General features: G+C 45.0%; 1 protein-coding gene across 1 annotated transcript in view; it reads left to right on the forward strand.

The window, feature by feature from the left end:
* The first annotated feature begins 7,597 nt into the window (after positions 1 to 7,597).
* Positions 7,598 to 12,685, forward strand: part of DMAC2 (distal membrane arm assembly complex 2) — a 7,507-nt gene continuing 2,419 nt past the window's right edge. The window contains exons 1-4 of the mRNA XM_015824579.1: positions 7,598 to 7,632; positions 10,155 to 10,345; positions 11,129 to 11,209; positions 11,415 to 11,554. Coding sequence (XP_015680065.1) covers positions 7,615 to 7,632; positions 10,155 to 10,345; positions 11,129 to 11,209; positions 11,415 to 11,554 — 430 coding nt within the window. The 5' untranslated portion in view covers positions 7,598 to 7,614. The remainder of the gene's footprint in view (positions 7,633 to 10,154; positions 10,346 to 11,128; positions 11,210 to 11,414; positions 11,555 to 12,685) is intronic.

Here is a 12,685-nt window from a genome sequence, read left to right on the forward strand (position 1 = left end):
GTGGACTTCAACTCCCAGAATACCTGAGCCAGCATGGCTGAGCTTGGAAACCTCTCCCTTTCTCCTCAGCATGGCTGGCTCAGGAATTCTGGGAGTTGAAGTCCACCAGTCATAAAAGAGCCAAGGTTGCCTACCCCTGATCTAGGATCTGTTGCAGTGCCTCAAAATAATGATATAGAGTTATAGTAATGGAGAATTTGGGGATCCCTTACTTGCTCGTTTTCCAAATTTAGCCTGTAAAGAAGAATTCACACACAAACACATAAACACATGTAGTCCTCAACGGCCACAACTGAGCCTGGCACTTCTGTTACGTGAGACATCTGTTAAGTGAGTTTTGCCCCATTTTACGACCTTTCTTGCTACAGGTATTAAGTGAGTCACTGAAGTGGATAAGTGAGTAACCCAATTGTTAAGTAAATCGGGCTTCGCTGTTGACTTTGCTTGTCAGAAGATTGCAAAAGGGGAATCAGATGACCTAGAAACATGGCAACAGTCGTAAGTATGAACCAGTGGCCAAGCATCTGGATTTTGATCACATGATCGTGGGGATGCTGCAAAGATAACTGAAAAACGGTCATGAATAGAATAGAATTAGAATAGAATTAGAATTGGAATAGAATAAATAGAATAAGAATAGAATAGTATAAGAATAGAGTAGAATAGAATAAATACAGAACAGTAGAATAGAATAAATACAGAATAGAGTAGAATAGAATAGAATAAATACAGAATAGAGTAGAATAGAATAAATACAGAATAAAGTAGAATAGAATAGAATAAATACAGAATAGAGTAGAATAGAATAGAACTAGAATAGAATAAATATAGAAGAGAAGAGAAGAGAATTAGAATAGCAGAGTTGGAAGGGACCTTGGAGGTCTTCTAGTCCAACCCTCCACTCAGGTGGGAGAACCTATACTATCTCAAACTAGTGACTGTCCAATTCTTCTTAAAAACCTCCAGTGATAGAGCGCCCACGATTTCTGGAAGCAAGCTGTTCCACTGATTAATTGTTCTAAGTTAATTGGTTAACTGGTTACTTGTCATAAGTTCACTTTTTTCAGTGCCGTTGTAACTTTGAACGGTCACTAAACGTACTGCTGTAAGTCCAGGACTGCCTGTAGATCGCTCGGAGTCGCCTTTTGCCCAGCGAGTTCAAAGAGGCAGCTGCCTTTTCCAGGTGGTTAAATGTCAATGGAGATTCTCCAGGTCCTGGTTGTCCCAAAGGTGCTTTTTCTCAAGAGGCAACTGGACTTACTTCCTTGTTTTTCTTTAAAGGCGTTTCGCTTCTGGTCCCAGAAGCTTCTTCAGCGGATAAGAAGCGAAGCGTCTTCGAAGGAAAACAAAAAAGTCCAGTTGCCTCTTCAAAAAGCACCTTGGAGATTTTCAGATGGTTAGTTCAAAAGCTTCACGCTGGCTCTGCCCCGTTGCTTTCCTGTCTCCGGCGTGGTTGGGGTCTTCTTCTCCTGCCAGCTGCTCCTTTGAGAAGGTCACCATCTCCTGATGTAACTCACTGAGATCCTGGATTTCCAGGGCAAGGAAGTAAAGCTGACGAAAAAGGCCCAGGTCACTCCTTCGTAGACCCAGCTGGAGGGGAAGGGGGGGTTAACAAACAGAACAGCTTTTATTATTCACCATGATAGCTGTGTTCCAATATCTCAGGGGCTACCCCAAAGAAGAGGGAGTCAAGCTATTCACCAAAGCGCCTGAAGGCAGGACGAGAAGCAACGGATGGAAACTAATCAAAGAGAGAAGCAACCTAGAACTAAGGAGAAACTTCCTGACAGTTAGAACAATTAACCAGTGGAACAACCTGCCTCCAGAAGCGGTGAATGCTCCAACACTGGAAGTTTTTAAGAAGAGACTGGACAGCCCTTTGTCTGAAATGGTGTAGGGTTTCCTGCCTGAGCAGGGGGTTGGACTAGATGACCTCCAAGGTCCCTTCCAACTTATTATTATTATTATTATTATTATTATTATTATTATTATTATTATTAAGAGCAACAAAGATTATTAGAGGACTGGAGGCTAAAACATATAAGGAATGGTTGCAGGAATTGGGTATGTCTAGTTTAATGAAGAGAAGGATGAGGGGGGACATGATAGCAGTCTTCCAGTATTTGGGGGGCTGCCCCAAAGAAGAGGGAGTCAAGCTATTCTCCAAAGCGCCTGAGGGCAGGACAAGAAGCAACAAGATGGAAACTAATCAAGGAGAGAAGCAACCCAGAACTAAGGCGAAATTTCCTGATAATTAAAACAATTAACCAGTAGAACAACCTGCCTCCAGAAGCTCCAACACTGGAAGTTTTAAAGAAGAGACTGGATAGCCATTTGTCCGAAATGGGATAGGGTTTCCTGCCTGAGCAGGGGGTTGGACTGGATGACCTCCAAGGTCCCTTCCAACTTTATGATGATGACGATTATTATTGTTACCAAGGACCATGATGTTTTTGGGGAGTTCATCTCTGGATGGGGCAGGAAACTGTCAATCTGGATAAGGACTATATCCAGATAAAAACAGGGATATTTGGCACAGTCCCTTTACCGTCTTCCACTTTGTTTCAGTTAATGAACAGACTTGAATAATGGGCCCTATTCCCTCCCCCCCCAAAAAAAAAATAAATAAATGAAATTTAATGTGGAGAAAAGCAAGGTTTTACACCTGGGCAGGAAAAACCAAAGGTACAAGTACAGACTAGGCAAAACCTGGCTCAAAAACAGGAACTGGGAGAAGGGACCTTGGCGTCCTAGTGGACGATCACTTAAACCTGAGCCAGCCGTGTGTGGCAGCAGCCAAAAAAGCTAACACAATCCTTGGTTGTATAAACAGGCATAGGATCGAAATCACGTGATGTATTAGTACCGTTTTATAAAGCCCTAGTAAGACCACGCCTGGAATACGGCATCCAGTTTCGGTCCCCACATTACAAAAAAGATGTTGAGACTTTGCAGAGCAGAGCAATTAAGACGATTAAAGGCCTGGAGACAAAAACAGACGAAGAACGGTTGCAGGAATTGGGTATGGCTAGTCTAGAGAAAAGAAGGACTAGGGGAGACATGATAGCAGCTTTCCAATATTTGAGGGGCTGCCCCAAAGAAGAGGGGGAGTCGACTTATTTCCAAAGCACCACAAGGCAGGACAAGAAAGAATGGATGGAAACTAATCAAGGACAGAAGCAACCTGGAATTAAGGAGAAAGTTCCTAACAGTGAGGATAGTTAACCAGTGGAACAGCTTGCAACCAGAAGTTGTGGGTGCTTCATCGCTGGGCATACCTTCTCAGGCCTACACCCCCCCCAAATAGCAAGTGGAGACCCTCACCATTTCTCTCTGCAGCCAGGATATTTTTCCATGGAGGCCGATGTGCTCCCCCTCTAGTGGTTTGGTCCCTTCCTGCTCTGCCATCTCAGGTGGAGATTCTTGAGACAGATGAGCCCCCCAAAACACTTTAGGTAAGGGGGGCAGCCCTTTGAAGAGAGGTGCCTCTTCTTCCCTGATCCAGGTGTCCATGGAGATGGGTTGGGTTCCTTGCTCAATGCAACCTGAGAAAAGATGGCAGGATTTTTTCAATAGAATAGAATAGAATAAGAATAGAATAGAACAGAACAGAACAGAACAGATACAGAACAGAACAGATCGGAACAGATAATAGAACAGAATAGATAATAGAATAGAATAGATACAGAATAGAATAGAATAGACACAGAATAGAATAGATACAGAATAGAATAGAATAGATAATAGAATAGAATAGAATAGATACAGAATAGAATAAATACAGAATAGAATAGATACAGAATAGAATAGATACAGAATAGAATAGATACAGAATAGAATAAATACAGAATAGATTAGATACAGAATAGAATAGATACAGAATAGAATAGAATAGAATAGAATAGAATAGAAAAATACAGAATAGAATAGAAAAGAAATAGAATAGAATAGATACAGAACAGAATAAATACAGAATAGAATAGATACAGAATAGAATAGATACAGAATAGAATAAATACAGAATAGAATAGAATAGAATAGAATAGAATAGAATGGAATGGAGTGGAATGGAATGGAATGGAATGGAATAGAATAACAAAGAGTTTGATATATAGGCCAGAAAAAATGTACGGGGGCTGTTTAGTGTTCATTGTTTGCCGAGTGACTCCCAAAAGTCAGTGACTTAAATGCAAACACAGTAGTCCTCTATTTACAACGGTTCATTTAGTGACCGTCTGAAGTGACTTCTGACAGGTTTTCACCCTTAAATGCAAATAAAGTGTCATAGATCTTAAGAGAATTCAGTTGTTAAGTTACAAGTAGTGAGAGTTCAAAATTACCTGGTTGACTCCCTTCCTTGATGAAATACATCCTTTACATGTAGTCCTCGCTTAACAACTGGTTGCTTAGCGAATCTTCAAAGTTACGACAGCCCCTTCCCCTCCCCAAAGGTTCCAGTTTAGCAGCTGTCACAAATCAGCTCATAAGTTCAGGCACAGTGACATAACTCCAGGCTGCATCTTCGTCGTAAGACGAGGACTACCTGTACTTATTGGCAGGTGCTAGTAATTCAGGTATTTTAAATACCATGTCCTAAGCAGAATACGGCATGGAAGAGGCTTTTTAGAGGAAAAATCAAACTTTACGTGAACGCCAGCAGCATCTAAATTTGGTTGATCTGGAACAAAACTTAGCAGGCTTAAAAACCAGCCGGAAATGCCAGCGCTGAAGAGGGAGGTTGAGAAAACAGCCTGAAATAACTTTATACTGGATTTCCTTCCCTGTTGATTTTTATTCCACTGCAAAAAAACAAACAAATCCACCCAGAGAGAGAGACAAAAATAGCTGTGGAAAAACAGCGCTGTAAATCTTTATTTTGAAAAATGCAATTTCCCATCCTTTCTAAAGGGAACTTCCCCCAGTAAATTTCAATCTTACTGTTCTGGCCACTTTGATCCTGATTTTTGAGGTTTCTTTTTAAGGGGACAATTCCTAAAACAATCTATGGAGATTCTTAGTAACCCAGGTCATACTTTGTCTCATATATGATATGATATCCAATCATAAGAAGTGGATAAGAAGTGAAATGTCTCCCTCAAATAAAACAAGTCCAGTTGCCTTTTGAAAGAGGGGGGGAAAAAAACCACCTCTGAGATCCTAAAATAATCCCTAATTATAATTAAATTACTAATTTCCTGTTCTGCAAAGTGTGTGGAGCAGGCTTCCCTGAAGCTTCCCAGAATTGATCCATCAGAACTTACCTTCCCAATTCCATTCTTCGCTTTTTCAACTCACCTTAGAACATCCCCGTTAAGTTCTTCAGGATGAGACGTCCAGCTATTTGCACCTTCTAAAAACCAGGAGTCGTTTTCCGAGAAAGTAGCCACGCGGTCAAAACTGGCAGACCGTTTTTAATTTAATTTAATTTTTTTTAGAAGCTGAATTCAGGGTCCTGTTTGGACTTGAATTCGCTCCGGAAGAAAGGGCAGCCTGCTTAAAGGTGTCCAGGTCTGAAAGTGAACTGGGAGGGGAAGAAATGAGGAATTATAACCTGAGCAGGTAACTTACCAGGCAACCTTCCCTAACTCACCTTTCTGTGAACTTGGAGATTGTTTACCTGCTGGGCCTGTCCCGAAAATGTCTCTGTGTGCTTCAAAAATCCACACCTAACTCGGTGGCTGCCAGCAGGGCAGTTAATTCAAAGTTCACAGGTGCCCAGGTGAGAGAGCAGAGTCACCCCAGGTTGCAGGACAGAAGGATGGCAGTGCCAAGTGCCACAACCGTTGTATTGTACGAGGGGAGAAGAACATTCTGTGCGACAGGCGATAAATTTCAGAAGCAAAAGGAGGAAGTTATGAATCACACCACAAAAGGAACGGCTGGTTGGAAGGAATGCAAGGCGGCCACCGAATGCCAAGGTGCCAGCAGCTCAAGAAGGGATAATTTTATCTACATGGAGGGCAAGTCCGTTCAGAGCTAGAAAGATGTAATGACAGATTTGTTGATTTATTTTGTGCATGTAGAGGCATGTGGGAAGAATCCAGAGAAAGAAATATTTGGGGGAATATTAAAAAGGCAGAATGTATTTCCCAAAAGGAATAATGGAGAAGATCTTTTTTAAAAAAAAGACAGAAACCAGCCCCAGACCCTCTCCCCCAAGCAGAGAACTCAGCAGAGGCCAGCTTTTAGAAATGCAAATTCAATAATCCATTCAGGAAGGTTTGAGCCTTCCAGCTAGAAACTGAAGAAATTAGAAAAACAAAGACCCCTAAAATCTACATACCCCACCCAAATTTTAAGGACAAGAGACATAATAGAATTAACCCACCAATACCCTAAGGGCACACTCAGACTCAAGTCAAAGTACATGACACAGGAAATACAAAGCCTCAAACAGGAAGAACTCCAAACAAAAGCTCAAGAAGGTATAAAAACCCACCACTCCCAGCTACAGGGGGTCTGCTTTCCCAGAGCCATCTTTCTGTCTAGCTCTGCTCTTCAATAAACCGCAACCTTCTTTCTAAAGCAGACTCCATTTTGTTTATTCCCAGCTTGGACTGGACCCTGATGATTTTTTTTTTAACAGGCAGTTCTCGACATTACAACATTCATTTAGTGACCGTTCAAAGTTGCCATGGGACTGAAAAAGGTGACTTGTGACCGCTTTTCACCGTTACGTCCTTTGCACCATCCCCGTGGTCGAAATTCGGAAGCTTGGCAACAGGGTTCATATTTACGACGGTTGCAGCCTCCCGAGGTTATGTGATCAACTTTTGTGATCTTTTGACAATGGGGGAGCCAGATTCACGTAACAACCGTGTCACTGATTTAACAGCTGCAGTGATTCACTTAACAACTGTGGCAGGACAGGTTGTAAAAGGGGGCAAAACTCACTTAACAAATGTCTCACTTAGCGACAGAAACTTTGCACTCAGAGTTGGTAGTCCTCAACGTGCAACCATTCCTCTAGTGACCATTTGAAGTTACAACAGCACTGAAAAAAAAATGACTTACGACTGGTCCTCGCATTTACGACCGTCCTAGCATCCCCATGGTCACATGATCAAGATTTCGGCGCTTGGCAACCGGCATGTATTTAAGATGGTTGCTGTGTCCCCGGATCACATGATTACGACTTTCCCAGGAGGTTGGAGAGAGTCAGTAGCTCGGGCAATTCCCCAAAGAAAACAGGGCCTCTGACCATGTGCAGAATGTTTTTCTTCCATGGAAAAAAAAACTTTACCAACCTTTGAACTACTGCAAAATTTTCTCAGAGGTCTACCCTGATTTGGTGATAAACCCTTTTTAGGAACCGTACATTTCTTTTAATTGTTGCTCTTGGCTGATAAGGCGACGCAATTGATTATTGTATCTTTTTTCCTGTTATCAAGGACCGTCTTTTCCTTTGTAACTACCGTTTGAATGCAAACATCCCCATATTCTACCGCAAGGGGCGCTAACGCCAAGGAAGGGCAAGGCAAAGGGCGGGGAGGAGTGTCACTTCTCACTATTGAGCATGCCCGAAAACTGACACATGCGCAGTCTCCAGCCGGCCATAGCAAGGTCTCTCTTGGGCCCTCTTTGAGACGGCGGGAGTCACGTGACACGCTAAAGATGGCGGCGCCGGCGCTGGTGAGTCCTTTATAGCGGGGCTTTATTTTTATTTTTTTGCTTTTCGTGGCAAACCGATTTCAGGACAAAGACACCGAATTTGAACTCGGTACCTCGGTTTCCCACGAAGGGCAATGAAGGTTTTGTGACCCCGGGGGTGCCAGCTTTCCCTTTAGCTCTCCTGCCGCCTTGTCCACAGATATTTTGCATTAGGTTTTTGTCGCGCCTTTTATTTAAATAGCTGTCTTTGTGTGTGTGTGTGTGTGTGTGTGTTTGTGTGTTGCCTCGAAACTCGGGCACCCCAGGAGCTGAACATCCATTTCTTGAACTGGAGAGAAATTGTGGAATCCAAAGTCACCCAGCTGTTTTTTTTGTGTCTAAGGCAGGGATTTTATTGTGCTTATGATTTTAGTACGTTTAAGTTTGACATTAGCATTTATTTTATATATAGCAACCATTTTATATTGATACTTATAGTGTTATCATGTAATCATTGTTTTGTTATTTTGTAATCATTATTGTGTAGTTAATTGTTTGATCAGATGGTTTATATATATATTTATATTGGAAAAGTAAGGGCTTCATGCTTTAGGTATAGGTCAGTGGTTCTCAACCTTTTTAATGCCGCGACCCCAACCGGTCGTAAGTCGAGGACTAAACCGGTCATAAGTTGAGGACTAAACCGGTCGTAAGTCGAGGACTACCCAACCGGTCGTAAGTCAAGGACTTTCCCTGCCCGGGAGCGCCACGCATGCGTGGTTATGCCCCCTGCGCCTGCCGAGGCATAGCTGGCAAGCAGCAGAGGCGGAGCAGGCCGACCACCAGCTGGCCCAGCCCAAGGGAGGTAAGGCACCCGCCGGAAAAGGGGGAAAAATGGCGGACAGCCTTGCTTGGCGACCCCCGTGAAATGGTCGATCGACCCCAAATGGGGTCACGACCCATAGGTTGAGAACCGCTGGTATAGGTGATTGCTTATATGAAAAGAGCACAGTAAGGGGAGGGGAAAAAGGAGTTACGGATGGAGCCTGGGTTGCTCTGTATGAGTCATCATCTAGGAATTATTTTTTTGTGCCATCTTATGCCTAGTACCAAGACCTGATCTTTTTGTTCTGGAAAGGTATAAAAGGTGGAAGACATCTTNGCAATTGTGAGGCTAAGTGGAAAACCTTACATCCTGGCGCTTAACGTGGTGGACGCTACAATGGCTCCCCCCCACATCTGGAGACCCCTGTTAAGGTCCCAGCGAGCCTTCAATTCTCAGCAGGATGAAACCAATGACGACTGAATTGTGAGTCTTTGAGCGCTCCTGGGTGTTTCACCTGGAAGATTCTAAGCTTCATCGTGTACCAAAATGCTTTTTCAAAAGGCAACTGGACTTTGTTTTTGTTTTTTTTACCTTGAAGACGTTTCGCTTCTCATCCAAGAAGCTTCTTCAGCTCTTGGATGAGAAGCGAAACCTCTTCAAGGAAAAAACAAGGAAATCCAGTTGCTTTTTGAAAAAGAACTTTTGAGACAAAAGTGCCTCCCAACGACTCTCTGAAAGAAGGCAAAGGACCAGTTTTTCTGCAAGGAGTATCAATCCTTCCATTCCCCACCCTCCAGTCAGAGCTGAAGAAGCTTCTTGGATGAGAAGCGAAACGTCTTCAAAGAAAAACAAGAAAATCCAGTTGCCTCTTGAAAAAGCACCTTTGGGGTTTGGGGACAGCCAGGACCTGGATGACTGAGAATCGCAGGGCTAGGCAACCTTGGCTCTTTTATGACTGGTGGACTTCAACTCCCAGAATTCCTGAGCCAGCATGGCTCAGCTTGGAAACCTCTCCCTTTCCCCTCAGCATGGCTGGCTCGGGAATTCTGGGAGTTGAAGTCTGCGAGTCATAAAAGAGCCAAGGTTGTCTATCCCTGAACTAGGGGCACCCTGTGAATAAGGACCCCCAAATCCAGCCAGGACTTGGAAGAGACACACTGAGGTTTGGCTCTTTTATGACTCGTGGACTTCAACTCCCAGAATTCCTGAGCCAACCTGGCTCAGCTTGGAAACCTCTCCCTTTCCCCTCAGCATGGCTGGCTCAGGAATTCTGGGAGTTGAAGTCTACGAGTCATAAAAGAGCCAAGGTTGCCTACCTCTGCCCTATAGACATTTTATTTGCTGTGTAGCTAAAATGCTGACCAGCTGGTGGTGCTATTAAATCGAGGAAAATCACTCAGCAGAAGGCAGCCTGTGTCTGAAACTACGCAGGGATGGGTCCTTTGTATTTGGACGGAAGAGCATGCCAGAATCCCAGGGCTGTATCCTTTATCCTCTTAGGTGTGTTACACAATCACAAAACCTCCCTGTTGTAGGATTCAGGTAGTCAATCCTTTCCACCAACAGAAATTCTGGTCCCAACCGTGGTCGTAAGACGAGGACAACCTGTAAGGAGGTTAGTGATCTGCAGGAGGTGTGACTTAAGAAAACGTGCTAGCAATCCCGCCGTTGCTTATCTCAAGGAACAGGAGTTTCCTTCTTTGCTGAAAACGTTGCTTCTGCTTCGTTCTCTCTGCAGCTCCGTCAGAGCAAGCGTTTGACCTCGTTGTACGTCGTCAGCTCTCGGTTTAGCAGCACTTCAGGGTGTCTTTCTTCCAGTCCCCGGAAAGGTGGGATATTCCACTTTCTCACCAGCCGCTTCTACGACATTGAAAGCTTTGTGGAAATCGGCCAGAAGTTAAAGAGATGGAAAAAGGAAAAAGGAAACAAGTAGGTGTGCCTGGGGGGGATTCTAAAAAGCTCCCTGTAATTCTTGCTGTAGGAATAGATTGGACAGAGATGGATTAGAACTCTGGGAATTGTAGTCCAGGCATCTTCAAGCATGCTGGCTGGGGAATTCTGGGAACTGAAGTCCAGGGATCTTCAAGCATGCTGGCTGGGGAATTCTGGGAATTATAGTCCAGAAATCTTCAAACATGCAGGCTGGGGAATACTGGGAATTGTAGTCCAGGAATCTTCAAACATGCTGGATATGGAACTCTGGGAATTGTAGTCCAGGAATCTTCAAACATGCAGGCTGGGGAATTCTGGGAATTGTAGTCCAGAAATCTTCAAACATGCAGGCTGGGGAATACTGGGAATTGTAGTCCAGGAATCTTCAAACATGCTGGATATGGAACTCTGGGAATTGTAGTCCAGGAATCTTCAAACATGCAGGCTGGGGAATTCTGGGAATTGTAGTCCAGGAATCCTCAAGCATGCTGACTGGGGAACTCTGAGAATTATAGTCCAGGCATTTTAAAGCATGCTGGCTGGGAACTCTGAGAATTATAGTCCAGGCATCTTAAAGCATGCTGACTGGGGAACTCTTGGAATTGTAGTCCAGGCATCTTCAAGCATGCTGGCTGGGGAATTCTGGGAATTGTAGTCCAGGAATCTTCAAACATGCAGGCTGGGGAACTCTGTGAGCTGAAGTCCACACACGACATGGAAGTGTTCCATAACCAGAGAATTTCTCAAGGAGTTGTTTTTTTTTACCTTTTCCACCCATAGGTATGACGTCGACCTGCACGAGCGTTATGGCGGTGATATCGCAGCTGCCATCTTTGTCCTGAAGCTGCAAGGGGCCATTCGGTATGCGGTGCCTGTTATATCCACAAGCGCATGGTGGGAGGGCTGTATCTTTTCCCCCCTTCCAATCACCTGGATTCACACCTGACCACAATATTTGGGGGTCTCACTATTAGGTGGCGAACTCCTTCAACTGCTACCTGTATTGAGATCAGGAGATTTTAATATTTCCCTCCCCCCCATGAAAAACAGATTTATTCTGCTTTAGTTTCCAGGACCAAATGGATTGGTATCGCGAGGACTTGAAAGAGGAAGGAAGCGTAGATTTTCTAGAGTATATTGGAAAGTCCTTGGAAGCCATCGACCTCAGCGGCTCCGTCATCAATTACATCGGCCTGAAAAACTTTGGTGAGGAACCGGGCTCCGTTTGGGGCCAAGGAAGCTTTGGAATGCAGTATAGGTGGTCCTCAGCTTATAACCGTTGATTTAGCAACCATGCAAAGTTACCACAGCATCGGAAACAGCCAAGGCAGGTCCTGGCCCCATTTTGCAGCATTCCCTGCAGTCACGTGATCAAACTTCGGACACTTTGGGACGCCAGCGTTCGTTTACGACAGTTGCGGTCTCCCGTGATCACCCTTCCGACAAGCAGAGTCAGTGAGGGAAGCGAGGTTTACCCAACGGCGGCCCGATTCGCTTAACGACTGCCATGATTCATTTCACCGCCGTGACGGAAATGACCGTCCAGTTGGGCGTGGCTCGAGGGCCACCTTGGCTTAGCCACAGAGGTTCTGCTCCCAATTGCGGCCGTGAGCCAAGGACTCTCCGTACAATGTTGTGTATGGATGTAAAGAAGGGCAGCCTGGTGGCTTTTGAAACGAGACGCCCGGATAAGGTCTTAGGGTGGGAATGAGCTTGTTCCAAGGTTGGGACCAAAGGCGGGAGACCAGTTTTGGAGGTTAGGCTTGGGGTGGCCTAGCTGGGGTCAGAATGCCTATTCTGACAACCGGTCAGGCACTCTTGGGGTCGGAAGGTGTCGGTTGTGCAAGGTTTTCCGTGTCTTTGGGGTGTCTTAGGGATATGGAGAAGATTCTATGCACTAGCCAGTAGATGGACCAGCCAGAATTGATGAACAGTCAAAAAAGCCACAGTTGAATGGGCTTGAATGAATTCCTATAAGAACCAGGGATACTCCTTTCTTCCCCTGCCCTCTCCCTCTCCTCCTCTTCCTGCCTCCCTCCTCCCCTTCCTGCCCTTCCTCCTTCCCATTGCCCCTCTTCCCCTCCCTCTCCTCTCCTCCCCTTCCTTCTTCCCTGTGCCCTTCCTCTCCTCCCCTTCCTCCTTCCCCCTGCCCCTCCTCTTTCTCCCCTTCCCCGTCCCTCCTGCCCTTCCTCCTTCCCATTGCCTCTCTTCCTCTCCTCCTTCCTTCTTCCCTGTGCCCTTCCTCTCCTCCTTTTCCTCCTTCCCCCTGCCCTTCCCTCTCCTCCCCTCCCCTTCCCGCCTCCCTCCTCCCCCTCCTCCCCTTCCTCCTTCCCATTG

This window comes from Protobothrops mucrosquamatus, unplaced genomic scaffold (genome assembly GCF_001527695.2).
Source record: "Protobothrops mucrosquamatus isolate PMUCROS unplaced genomic scaffold, P.Mucros_1.0 scaffold2283, whole genome shotgun sequence".
Classification (NCBI taxonomy): Eukaryota; Metazoa; Chordata; class Lepidosauria; order Squamata; family Viperidae; genus Protobothrops; species Protobothrops mucrosquamatus.